Here is a 14,050-nt window from a genome sequence, read left to right as displayed (position 1 = left end):
TCCAGAAAAAGAAAGAAGGGATGTAGTCTAGCCATTTATTAGAGAACTGAAGGCTCAGTTATCTCACTACTCTAATTTGCAAAGAGGTTGTCTATGGTACTTATTAGAGGAACACCAACTGTTTTGGTTGGGAAAGTAAAATGGATGGAATTTGCTCACGTGGAAGCGCTGATTTTAAAAGCACTGTGGTGCTAGGCTGAGAAATCCTCTTTAATTTCAAAACCAGAGAAGCCACTTGTGTGAATGAACTTGCACAGCCTCTTCAAAGGAAAAGGCCACAAGAAAAGTAATGTTTTTCTTGAGAGGTAATCTTTAAGGAAACTAGGAATTACAAATACTATATATTGCCTTGTCTTCTGCCACACATTTTCTGACCTCTCATTCCTTCCACTGTGTGCAAACTGGGTACTCCCTTACCCGACTATCAACAAGAGTTCACAGCAAAACTTAGTTTGAAAAGTAAGCCTACCCTCTAATAACAGAATCAACTGAAACAAATCCTCAATGTACAGATTTTTGCCAAGGAAGGGACTTAAACTGCTGCTTTGAGAGCTTAGGGGTGTGGCTCAAGTAGAGGTCTTGCCTACCAAGCACCAGGCCCTGAGTTCAAATCCCATTAATGTGAAAAGGAAACAAACAACAAAAAACCATTTGTGTTTTTGGTAATCTTCAAATTTTATTTCCAACTACTATAGTAACAAAATACCAGTAGTAATTCTGCATGAAGAGTAGCGACCTTAAATAAGCAAGGTCACGAGTTAGTAGTGCAACAGTGCTTTGGCCTATGGAGATTTTTGAGGACTATTACAGTCAGTTTTTCAATAGTATATACTTGGGTTTTCCTCCATATGTAGCAATAAAATATCCCTTCTTACTTCAGTGATTCAGAACATGAACATTTCTACTCTATATTAAAAGGACTGTTCTAGAAGCCAAGCGCTGGTGACTCATACCTGTAATCCTAGCTACATAGGAGGCTGAGATCTGAGGATTGTGAGATTTGAAACTAGCCTTAGCAGGAAAGTCCATGAGACTCTCAGCTCCAACTAACCAGAAAAAAAGCCAGAAGTCCAGCCATTGCCCAAGTGGTAGTAGAGCACTAACCTTGAGCAAACAAAGCTAAAAGACAGCACTCAAGCCCTGAGTGTAAGCCCCAGGGCCAGCACAAGGGAAGAAGAAAAAAAAAAGGACTATTCTTCTGGTTGTACTCTAGGAGGGAAATCTTCCTCACTCATGGGTTCTCCTACAGTTTACAAAGACAGCAGCAATGACATACAGAAATTGCTAAAAATTTTAGTTGAAAAATCACAAAAGAATAAGTTGCCCTGTTTATGCGCTTTCATTGAGAGTAAAAACAAACACAATTGCAAACATAAAACGAGTCAAACTTTGATTTTATTGACTGGAGTCCAAAATGAATACAAAAAAATGCCTCCTTTGCATGTTGTTTTCCTTAAAAGGCTTCTGATAGAATCAGGTAGATTAGTGAACCTTTTAAAAAAAACTTTGATAACAGAAACCACCAATATCAAAGAACGTATGGTCCCACAATTACTTTTAGACCTACAGCTTATCAAAAGAACTAGATCCTGCAATGACCTACTAAGAAAGAGGCTTAAAGATTTTGTAAGCCATTAAAAACCATTCATATTCAGATAACTTGGGCAATTAAAGAAAATCTCAAAATGTAGCCCTCTGCATTATGTGGAATGTGAGCATGCCAACTCATGACCAAAACAGGTAAAAATGAGCTCATGTATGGAATTGTTATAGTCGCATCACCCGCAAAATATCAATAAAAGAATAACAGTTTATCAAGGGATTGGACACTTGAACAGATGTTATTTGAATATTTGTGATGGTTATCATAGTGTTTACTAAAACTAAAAGCGAACAAAGGAAAGTTGTTCATTTATAGATTGCTTTTCATGTACCTTGACTTTGACTGAGACCTTAAATTGATCAGATAATACATAGCCCACACTGCTGGACTGTTAGAATAACAAAGGATTTATTATCATTTGCAGATGAAATAAATGCACCAACCCACTTGAAAGGCTCTAAGTCGGCCTTTTTCAGATTGTACCAAGGCACTGCCAACTGCCTAGTTATCTTATGTACCCATTTCTAATAAAGAAACCAGCACTTCCCTCAACATCAGTTCTGCACTGCTTCTGGTTTATTATACACGTACAAAACAGCAAACGTTTGCACGTATGTGCAAAGGCTGTGGTCCACCAGAGTACTGATTAGTCATCATCTTCGTCCTCCTCCTCTTCTTCCTCAAAGCTGTCTTCGAAGCCCTCGCTGTCTTCCTGGTCTTCATCTCCTTCTATTGCTGTATCCCATTGTGGATGATTTTCTGGCACAGGTTTAGCCTCATGAACCTCCAACTACAAAGAGGAATGGAACATAGGCATCAGAAAGTTTGAAAGGAACGATGCAATATCTGATAAAGATTTTCTATGAGCAGAATACATATAAAGAAATAGACTTCTATTGATAAAACTGAAAATTCAACGCATTCTTTCAAAATAGGTACTTTATGTGAGACTTTTCTAACACGTAAACGAAACTAAGTTTCTAACAGTTCATTATTTTGGCTTTGTAGACATTATAGCACTAACGAACACATGTCTGCGCCACAAAAAACCAATAATAATGTTGATTTCTTTCTTTCTTTCGTTCTTTTTTTTTTTTTTGGTGCCAGTCCTGAGGCTTGGGCTTGACCTCAGAGTCTAGGCACTGTCCCTGAGCTTCTGTGCTTCAGGCTAGGCTCTACCACTTGAGCAACAGCTGCACTTTAGACTTTGTTGGTAAATTGGAAATAAAGAGTCACGACAAAGCCTTTCTTGCTTGGGTTGGCTTTGAGCTGCAATCTTCAATCTCAACCTCCAGAGTAGTAGGCTTACAGGAGTGAGCCACCAGCACCTGCATGAATGGTGAGTCCTACACAATGATACCTACTGGTATCTTAACAGACGTTTTCTGCTAAAGAAAGAAAAAGCAAGTGTAACTTTCAAAGATATACACTGCCACTGGATATGTAAAGTAAAATTTGATGTATGGCAAATGCAAAAAATGTTAACTCTCCTGGGGAAAAATGACTCATGTTTATTGGTTCCCTTTACTTTTACAGTATAACACGCTTTAAAAGCATGATCTCTAATAATACAGAATGCCTTGTATAAAAACTTCAAGTGAGAGGCTGGGAATGTGGCTCAGTGGTAAAGTGCTTGCCTAGCATGTATGAAGCCCGGGTTCAATTCCTCAGTACCTCATAAACAGAAAAAAACAGAAGTGGCGCCGTGGCTCAAGTGGCAGAGTGCTTGCCTTGAGCAAAAAGAAGTCAGGGACTGTACAGTGCTCAGGCCCTGAGTTCAAGCCCCAGGACTGGCAAAAAGAAAAAAAAAGTATCACTAATTTATAGTCAAGTCCTAAAACATTATATTCTTTAAAAATCTAACAATTTATTATTGAAAGACTATGAGATGATCTCTTTTTCCTTGTGTTATTCTACATTTCAAAACTAGAAATGCTTCTCTTAGATTTAGTTACTCAAACAGGCTCCTAAATTCAAGTCACCATTATTCTTACCTTCAGTGGTTTAATCTGATCTAAACCCATATAGGAATCAGATCTCAGAAACACTGTATATTGATAATTTCCAGGCTTGCCGGGTGCAGGAAACTTCAGTTCTACCTGGAAGATAAAACCAGCATTTAAAAGCCTGCATTTTAATAGATGGAGCTAGAAGAAATCAATTTAAGTGAGGTAAACCAAGTTCAGAGAGACAAATGGAACATGTTTTCTTTCTTTCATATGCAGAAGCTAGGTGTAAAATACATCAGGACAGGATAAATTATACAGGACTCTAGGCATTCACACACAGTGAGACCAAAGGAAGATACTCAGGAGAGGAACACAAAGGCCCAATGCCCATCTGATTCTATAAAATAATATTTACTGAAATGAACTCCAGCATATGGAAACAAGGTTTTGCTCTTTGTTGCTGTTTTTCTTTTATGTCTTGTTTATTCATCTGTCTTTGGGGTGGGGAAGGAGGGGGCACACAAAAATGGAAGGAAAAAGATGAACAAATGCAGCCATAATACTCACTAGTTGCTATGCGGAAAATCAACTATACAAGTGGTAGTGGGATAGAAGGGAAAAACGGTGAGAGAGCGAAGCAAGGGGGGACACTGTCCAAAAAGAAATGAACTTTTTACCTGACTTATGTAACTATAACCACTCTGTAACATCACCTTTCTAGTCACAAAAAAATCTAAAAAAAATTAAATTCTAGAATAAACGCCAGTGCCTTAATAGTCCAAGAAACTATTTTATTTCCCATCAAATCATATACCTTTGTATAAATAGGTACAAAGTCTTAGACACTCCAATTCCACTATGGCAAAGGAAGAATACATTGTTTAAAATGACATTTGAGTGCTCTGGTGATCTGCTGACAATCTTCAAAATTCAGTTTTTGTATTCAAAATTATATAATAAATTAAGCTATTAAAAATTTAAAAGCCAGAGGTGAAGTTATGGCCCAAGTGGTAGAGTACTAGTACTAGCCTTTAGTAAAAAGGATCAGGGACAGCACCAAGGTACCCAGTTCAAGCCCCAGGAGTTGGGGGGGAATGAGGGGGAAAAGACCCTAGAAAATGGATAAATTTACACTTCTGCCTAGCTTATACATGTGCCTAGCATGCTCAAGGGCCTGGGTTTGATCTCTAACACCATAAAAAAAAACTAAAAACTAAAGTCATAAAAAATAATCACACTAGAGAAACAAACAGGAGATATATTTGCAATATATTATCACAAAGGGCTGGTTGGTTTCTTCATAGTAATGAAAACCAATCCCAAACTCAATTTAAAAGAGCCCCCCCCAAAATGAAGAACAGTCACAGACACAAAAAGATTTATGATGTAAATATATTGAAGGCATTCTGTTTTAATCTTAATAGAAAAGCCAAACACAGGTGGCTAACTATTCAGGAGGCTGAGATCTAAGGGTCACAGTTCGAAGCCAGCAGGGTAGGAAAGTCCATGAGCTTTATCTCCAATAAACTACTCAGAAAAAGCTAGAAGTGGTGCTGTGGCTCAATTGGTAGAGCACTAGCCTTAAAAGCAAAAGGAGCTCAGGTACAACACCTAGGCCAAGAGTTCAAGCCTCAGGATTGGCAAAAGAAAGAAAGAAATAGAAAACTGAAATTGCACTAAATTCAAGAATAAAAACTGATTTACCTAAGAATCACTCATATATACTAAACCAGGGAAAAAGCTGCATGAGAACAGGGTAGTCACATAAAGGCCAAAAAAAAAAAAAAATACCCCACAGATAAGAGGAAATACTTTTACAATAGAGAAAAATTTAAATAAGTAACCGTCGTATCACCAATGTGGGACAAACCAATATATTACATGTAATATATTAAGCACACTGACAATATACCATGTTTGTCTAAAGTATTTACGATGACTATAATGAGTAACCAATGACACAAATTTGCAGTGGTATTCTACAAACATTTTCCTTAGACTTTTGAAAATGTCAATAGTATGAAAAAACCGGAGAGACAGGATAGAATTCTTCTGGAACATTGTTCAGCTTGCACAAAGGAGTCACAGGCCCTAGCATCCTTCCCATCCCCCCAAAATTAGACAAAAAAGTGTTCCAGATGAAAGAGATATGGTATATCTAAATCAAAATTTGCTTTTTGGATTCTGAACTTAAAGCAAAATGTCATAGGCCACATGGCTACTGTATATGTTCTTGGTACACTGTGTATTGTATATATGTCTATCTGACCTAGGGAAGGGAAAGAAAAACACTGCCCTACTATGTAACTGTACCCCTTTTGCACAACACCTTGTCAAAAAATTTTTGTTTAATAAATTATAAAAAAACATAAAATGTAACAGACATTAGTGGAAATTTGAATATGAACTGAATTAGATGACATATAATGTTAAATTTCTTGAATATAATAATAGGCTGCTTGTGAAGTGAAGAGGCCCATTCTCAAACACATCCACGTTATACATATCCAATATACAATTACATAAAATCTAAGTTATACAGAGAAAGGTATGAAACAGAATGTGTGCTACTTTTTGTGCAAAATTTGATTGGGGGTGCTAGAAGGATTATTTGCTTAAGATTTGCAAACAATATCACATGAAGGATACATAAAAATTTGGCAATGATTTTCCAAAGAGGAAAGAGTGAAATGCAGAAGGCAAAGTTGTTTCATTTTATATCTTCTGAAATATCTATCTAAGTGACTATATCACCTACTTAAAACCAAGTAAAATTTAATCTAAAACCAAAAAGTTGCTGTCAAAAAATATATCCTTGGGCTGGGAATATGGCCTAGTGGCAAGAGTGCTTGCCTCGTATACATGAGGCCCTGGGTTGGATTCCTCAGCACCACATATACAGAAAATGGCCAGAAGTGGCGCTGTGGCTCAAGTGGCAGAGTGGCTAGCCTTGAGCAAAAAAGAAGCCAGGGACAGTGCTCAGGCCCTGAGTTCACGGCCTAGGACTGGCCAAAAAAGAAGAAGAAAAAAAAAAATATATATATATATCTCCTTAAGTTGGCTCATCTTTTAATGCCGAATGAGCAGTAATAAATGATTCCACACATTTACCACTTGGTTATGAAGATTGAAAAAAGAAAAGAATGTTTATCGCACCATGCCAGTGGCTCATTCATGTAATCTAGCTACTCAGGAGGCTGAGATCTAAAGATTATGGTTCAAAGCCAGACCAGTGGGGTTGTGGCTCAAGTGTTAGAGTGCCAGCCTTAAGCAAGGAGATAACAAACAGTACAAGAAATGTATCCAGTGCCTAACGTATGAAACTGTAACCTCTCTGTACATCAGTTTGATAATAAAAATTTGAAGAAAAAAAAAAAAAAAGCTAAAGGAGAGTGCCAAAGTCCTGGGTACAAGCCCCAATACTGGCACACAACGCAAAAAAGTGTTTCTACTACAAGTCAACATCTAGAACTATCTTGAAACTCAAAAGCTTTGTTCATGTCCACCAAGACCACTTAATCAAGACTGACAGGAGCTCCTTCTTTGAAAAGATACCACACAAAAATAAATTACATTATGCTGTGACAAATAGTATTAGAAGCTCATACTTGTAACCCTAGCTACTCAGAAGGCTGAGAAGAGAGGATCATGGTTCTAAGACCATGCAGAAAATTTCTCAAGGCATCTTCAGTTGAAGAGCAAAATTCTAGATTGAAGGATGGCTCAAGTGGTAGAGCCATGAGCAAAATAGTCAAGCAAGAATGAGAGGTCCTGAGTTCAAGCTCCAGTACTGATATCCCTATTCCCCATGTCCTCACCCCCAAAAATCAATAACACAGAACTTAGTAGCCAAGGATAAGTATGCTCACCACAATGCACCTTTAGTATTACCCCTTAATCTCATCCTTTAATCTAATCATTTCTTAATCAAGGTGAATGAGAAATGATTAGATTAGTGAAGAATATATTTCTAGGTGTGTCTGTGAAGATGTTTCCAGAAATTCTATATCAGGAGGGCTCTGAACTAATCGATGATTCTCCTTTGATGGAGTCACAATCTGATAGCATTACTGGGGGGTGATGGATTCTTGGAGGTGGAGGCTAGGTGGAAGAAGTAGGTCACTGGGATAAGTCTTTGGACGGCTAACCTCATCTCTGAGGAATGGGAAGCCCTGGGTTCAATTTCTCAGCACCACATAAACAGAAAAGGCCAGAAGTAGTGCTGTGGCTCAAGTAGCAGAGCTCTATCTTTGAGCAAAGGACACTCAAGAACAGTGGTCAGGCCCTGAGTTCAAGCACCAGGACTGGGGGGGGGGGTGGTGGTGGAAATCTCTGATGGCTCTTGGTGAAGGAAATATAATTGAAGGAAGAATATTTTCTTTACTTCCTGGCTACCATGAAGGGAACAATCTTCTGCCATAGTCTGCCTCTGTATTTTTTTGAATCTAAAAGCAATGAGTTCAACCAACCATGGAATACAATTTCTGAAACCAGAAGCCAAAATAAGTATCAGAACTTCTTCCTTTTGTTTCTCTGACATGTCAGTGACAAAAAAAAAACAAAACCCCACCACCACAATAAACTAATACAGACATTAACAGTGGACAATGCCATACAATAAAAATTTCCACTCTAAAACCTACAGCATTCATTCCTAGGGCTTTTTGGTTTTGGCAGCGTTTGGGGTTTGAAATCAGGATCTTGTTCATGCTCAACCACTGAAGCCATGCTCTTTCTTTTCAATTATACTTAGCATGTAACAGCAGTAATCCAGTAAGAACAAAAATTCATAGCTTTTTTTTTATAAAACATTAAATTCTGAGGAAGAAAAAAACTGTAAGTTTGTAGACAGTAATGGTAAAAATTAACAAAAATACATTGCTTTTTAAAGACTAACCAAACTGCCTGCCTTTAACAATACTTTACACATTTCCAATAAGCTTATTATCTCCCAAAACACTGCAGAATGGTTACAAAAATATTATAACAGAATGCCATACACCAAATATAAAAAAATATGAAGCACTATGGAGAAATGCTACACATAGTTAAAATGGAAATACTGTTGTATAATTACCTCTTCTGTATCTTTTAGAGTACACACATGATATGGCATCGATATTAATGTCTGTTCTTTCCTGTCTGCAATATAAAGCCACCACCATTCTTGTTTTTCCTAGAAAGACAAAAAGGAGTACAAATAATGAGAACTAGAGAAACAAATTTAGTTTGTCTTATTTCAGAAACTGAGTTTGTCTTATTTCATTCATTGCTTCACCCTTAGTTAGCACTGACACAGTACTTATTGAATTAATAAACAGTTCTTAACCATTTATAGGTTCAGTCATTGTTCTAAATAGTTCTGACTGCAATTTTGAGGGTTTTAATGATTTCTTCAAGTCTATCGATGGGTCTGGGTCTCCATATTAAAAAAATTCCCAATTTACCTTCACTGGAAAAAGAGACTGTAAAGAAATAATATAAATTAGTATAATACCACGAGGCAAGTAATCTCACTAACCTTATTTCTTAATAAACAAAAGCCATAATGTAGAAGTGGAGGGACTTGGATAGCCAAATGAAGGATAAATACACTAAAATAGTTTATACTCGTGTGTATAAGAGGGCTTCTTAGAATCTAAGAGCCCGTTTACACCTTTCATTGCATATCATCAATAGAAGCCACAGCAGCACTGAGATTTGAATTCAGGGCCTCATGTTCTGCTAGGCAGGCACTCCACTGTTGAGCCATGCCCCAGTCCCCATACATATCATTTTAATAAGTCTGGCATTTCTAGTTGAACTTCAAAACCATCAGGAACTAATAAAGTAATAGATTAAGAAACTGCCACCAGAATGTACAACACCAGAGAGAATGACAGAACAGAGGCACAAAACTAGTTTGTAAAAACAGTGAGAAGACCAAACCTAAGAATGTCTAGCAACTGTGGCTGTATTATAGCTCCCCTCAGTAACCATATGGTTATCTGCTTATATCAATTTGTGTGAAGAACTACGTAGGGAAGATAGCTTTCTAACATCAATCTAAGTTTTTTTTGTGTTTTTTTTGGTCATGAACTCTGGGCCTGGGTGGGCGCTGTACTTGAGCTCTTCAGCTAAGGCTCGCACTCTACCTCTTGAGCCACAGCACCACTTGTTTTTCTGGTGGTTAATTGGAGGAAAGAGTCTCACGGACTTTCCTGTCTGGGCTGGCTTTGAACCACGATCCTCAGATCTCAGCCTCCTGAGTAGCTAGGATTACAGGCATGAGCTACCAGTACCCGGTTCCTAAGGAAATGTTTTAAAGATGTGTTTCAAAAATATGCTCTAGGATGTTCTAAATATTCATTTAACCAAAACAACACTACTTTCAAGTTTCAAAATTATTATAAAAATTAACTGCATAGGAATCATTTGGGGGAGGGAGACTGGGTTGTTTTTTGTTTGTTTTCTACTTTTTTCATTGCTACAATTAAATTGCTACAATTTCTTTGTGGTTTTTTGTTTTGTTTTGTTTTGTTTTGGCCATTCCTGGGGCTTGGACGCAAGGCCTAAGCATTATCCCTGGCTTCCTTTTGCTCAAGGCTAGCACTCTGCCACTTGAGCCACAGTGCCACCATATATATTTTCTATATATGTGGTACTGGGGAATTGAACCCAGGGCTTCATGTATACGAGGCAAGTGCTCTTGCCACTAGGCCATATCCCCAGCCCCCAATTTCTTTCTTTTTTTTTTTTTATAACTTATTTGTTAATTAAACAAATTTTTTGACAAGGTGTTGTGCAAAAGGGGTACAGTTACATAGTAGGACAGTGTGTACATTTCTTGTGATATCTTACGCCCTGTTTTTCTTTACCTTCCCTAGGTCAGGTAGATATATACACAATACACAGTGTACCAAAAACATATACAGTAGCCACGTGGCCTACGCCAAAGGAAATTTGCCTAGGGCTTTAAATGTAATGTCGACAATAGGGTTTGCTTATCCTTGGTCTTATATGAACGTACATACATAGCTTTTGAGCTATTGTGATACACTAAGAAGTCTACTTTTGACCTTTATATGTTGAGTAGTTGTTTGGTTTTTGTTACATAATGCAGGGTCACTGACCCAAACCTGTGGGGAATACCATTTCACAAGAAGATTTTGGTTTCACAGACCTGGTCTCAACTGTCTCCCCTTCCCCCCCCCCCCCCAACAGTCATATATCAAGGAGATCATGCCCCTTTGTTTTCTGTGTTCTAGGCTTGTCTCGCTCAACATTATTTGTTCAAGTTCCATTTCCCTGTGAATACCAATATTTCACCATTTCTAATCGCTATGTAGTATTCTATTGTGTATAGGTACCATATTTTTTGGATCCATTCATCTGTGGAGGGGCATCTGGGTTGTTTCCATATTTTGGCTATTGTGAATTGTGCAGAGGTAAACATGGATGTGCAGATGTCTTTTTGATAACTTGAGGCCTGTTGTTCAGGATAGATGCCTAGGAGTGGTATGGCTGGGCCATAGGGTAGGTCTATGTTGAGCTTTTTGAGGAACCTCCATACTGTTCTCCAAAGTGGTTGTACTAATTTGCACTCCCACCAACAGTGGAGAAGGGTTACAATTTCTATTTTAGCCTTTAACAGAGGATTTATTATTTTTTTTAATAAGGCTATACCAGATTCAACAAAAACCTCTTCTGTAAATACTTCTGGCTAAAAAAGCACAACAGCATTAAAAAGCCTAACATAACTATGTCACAAAATGTACCATGATATAAGCAAGCATCTAACAAAAAATTTCAACTTCTGCTTAACTTGAGGGTTAGAAAGACCTCAGTAGGGAAACTTATTGTATGCATGCTTGTGTATGTGAGTTTTCCAACAGTGGTTTCAAAATGAAGTGTGAATACCTAGACCTTATGAGTCACAAAGTCTCTCTGCTCAAAGCTGCTGGTATAGTATTGTAAAGAGTAAGTGGGGCTATGTTCTTTTCCTTTTCTGGCAGACACTGGATTTGGAATTCAGGGTCTCATGCGTGCTATGCAGGCACTCTGTCATTTAAACTACCCCACCCCAGCACTCAGCTAGAACGATGCTATGGTCTAATAAAAATGTGTTCACAATAAAGCCTAGGGAGCTAGACTTGGCCTGCAGGCTGTATAATGCTTTAAAATCACAAAGACCTGGGCTGTTTCATCTCTCTAAATCTAGCTTTCCTTCCTTTTAAATGCAAAGTGCCTATCACTGACTATGCTGCAAAGATGGAGATAACACAAGTCAAACACTTGTTAGAATATTAGCACATAAAGTATACTGACAACCATAACTACTAGTGAAATCAAGTAAAATAACATACACCCCTTTAAAGTGGTTCTGACATTTGTAATAGTACCACAACTTATATGTAGTATAAGAAGCATGAGGAAATGTTCTAGAACATGCATTCCTTCTTAATTTACTTTTCAACTTGGAAAATGCCTTTCTCTCCACTCTCCTAGTCTGTTTAATTTCGAAGACATTAAAAATATTTTCACTCATGGACATTTCTGATTGATCTAGACTTTAACGTTTTATGATACTAAAGATAATACTTGTACATTATAATTTAATTAAAATAAAAGCATTCACTTCTAATTAGTTTGCAATTTAAAAAAATAAAGAAATGTTAGAATTATTATAAATGCATAAAAATACACACTTTAAATATACCCCACTTACAATGTTCTGTTACTATTTTTTATTCAATAACAGGTCATAGAAGTTATGATATTATAGTGAAGATAATAGTTTGAATTTTTAAAAATCCTATTCCTGCTTAAGAAAATAAACAATTTAAGATGGCTATTATAATCCAACTCATAGAAAGTACAGCTAAAAAAACCTCGATGGATTCATTCTTCTTGAGTTTAAAAATTGTAAGAAAGAGGGAGGAGATAACAAGTTTGATAAGAAATGTACTCACTGCTTTACGTATGAAACTGTACCCCTCTGTACATCACTTTGACAAGCAAGGAAGGAAGGAAGGAAGGAAGGAAGGAAGGAAGGAAGGGAGGGAGGGAGGAAGGGGGGGGAAACAAACAAAAAAAGTAATAAAATGAAAATATAAAAAATTAATTCATTAAAAACTAGTAATCTGAAAAGGCCAACCTGAAGCTACCTAGATGGCTGAGATCTGAGGATGACAGTTCAAAGTCAGCTCTAACAGAAAAGTCTGTGAGACTTTTTTCCAATTAACGAAGTGATAGGGTGCTAGCTTTGAGCAGAAAAAGCCAAGTGAGAGCATGTGGCTCTCAGTTCAAGTACCAGTAATGGCACCAAAAACCAAAAAAAGCACTGGTGTTCTAGAGAGAAAACAAAATGGATCAGAAGGAAATAGTTTGAAAAACAAGACAAAATGTCAGTTAATTTTCACTATTGTATAAAGAAATGCTAAAGACAGGTATGCTACTGCATATTAATCAATGATACTGCATGTGTGACTGACTTATTAATATACATGCTTAAAAGTAAAACAGATGTTCTAGCTATTAAGTCAATAATTACAAAGTAGATAGTTAAGAAAGCACATGGAAAGGAAGAGGGATAAATGTCAAGAAAATCCTAAATACATTTCCTATGATAAATGGTACTTCTGAGATTATTTGCTATATAAATATGGACTATACTTTACTAGAAAACAGTCTTTCGCTTAAGAGAATAAATGAATTATTTCACTTATCAACTAAGCATGGTCCAACAAAATGAACTAGTTGGATGGGTAACAATTATATACCTTTCAGCATCCCACAACACTTTTTAAACCAATCAATGGACAGAATGTATTTGATTGATTTTGAGATGTCTAGTGCAGGCAGACTGTATAATGGGCAAAATGCACAAACACATGGGCTAACTCAAGACATGCCAAAAGATCAGCAGGTACATTAAGACAGAATCCTGAGCAGACTGTGCAGAGCCACTGACTTATCTAGGAGAGTCAAACTACATAGGAATTTTCCTTAAGCAGCCTCCAGCATAGCTAGAGTAGCATCTCACACAGAAAGCAGATTAACAACAGAAATCACTGGCCAGACATGAGTACTTTCCAGAAGCTTTGTGGCAAAGCTGTGAGGCATCCTGTGGAGTAGTTTTCCTCAACATGGGGGAACAAGTTGTTGACCTCTGCTCCACAGACAAAATTCTTCAAAAATAAGGGGTCAAGGGAATATCCAAGTAATTTGAAAGACAAATAGCACAGGCTAGTAAGACAATTAAAGCTGAGGTGTAAAGACACAAGTCAACAAAGACAATGGAGCAAATGATACTGCGATGCTATGACCTAAATCTGGGACTCCATAATGCTCAGCTCTTACTGATCTTTGCTCAGAGCCAAATCACAACTAGTCCTACAACCCTAAGTTCATTCATTTCCAGAAACTAGGATCATTACTGAGGTCACAGAAAGCCTGGTAGCTCCGAGTGGCCAGTATAGAACTCTAAGAGGAAAAGTGGCCAGTATAGCACTCTAAG

The 14,050-nt window shown here is 37.4% G+C and overlaps 1 protein-coding gene across 2 annotated transcripts in view; it reads right to left on the bottom strand.

The window, feature by feature from the left end:
* Positions 1-1,379: 1,379 nt before the first annotated feature.
* Positions 1,380-14,050, bottom strand: part of Sec63 (SEC63 homolog, protein translocation regulator) — a 64,590-nt gene continuing 51,919 nt past the window's right edge. The window contains exons 19-21 of one of the 2 annotated variants that reach the window (XM_048353736.1): positions 8,657-8,728; positions 3,598-3,702; positions 1,380-2,393 (exon numbers count right to left, since the gene is read on the bottom strand). In XM_048353736.1, coding sequence (XP_048209693.1) covers positions 2,250-2,393; positions 3,598-3,702; positions 8,657-8,728 — 321 coding nt within the window. In that variant the 3' untranslated portion in view covers positions 1,380-2,249. Of the gene's footprint in view, positions 2,394-3,597; positions 3,703-8,629; positions 8,729-14,050 lie in introns of both variants that reach the window. The other variant, XM_048353735.1, reaches the window with a different exon arrangement.

Source organism: Perognathus longimembris, chromosome 9 (assembly GCF_023159225.1).
Source record: "Perognathus longimembris pacificus isolate PPM17 chromosome 9, ASM2315922v1, whole genome shotgun sequence".
Taxonomy (NCBI): Eukaryota; Metazoa; Chordata; class Mammalia; order Rodentia; family Heteromyidae; genus Perognathus; species Perognathus longimembris.
Note: the sequence above shows the minus strand (reverse complement) of the source record. Positions and strands in the feature narration are given on the sequence as shown.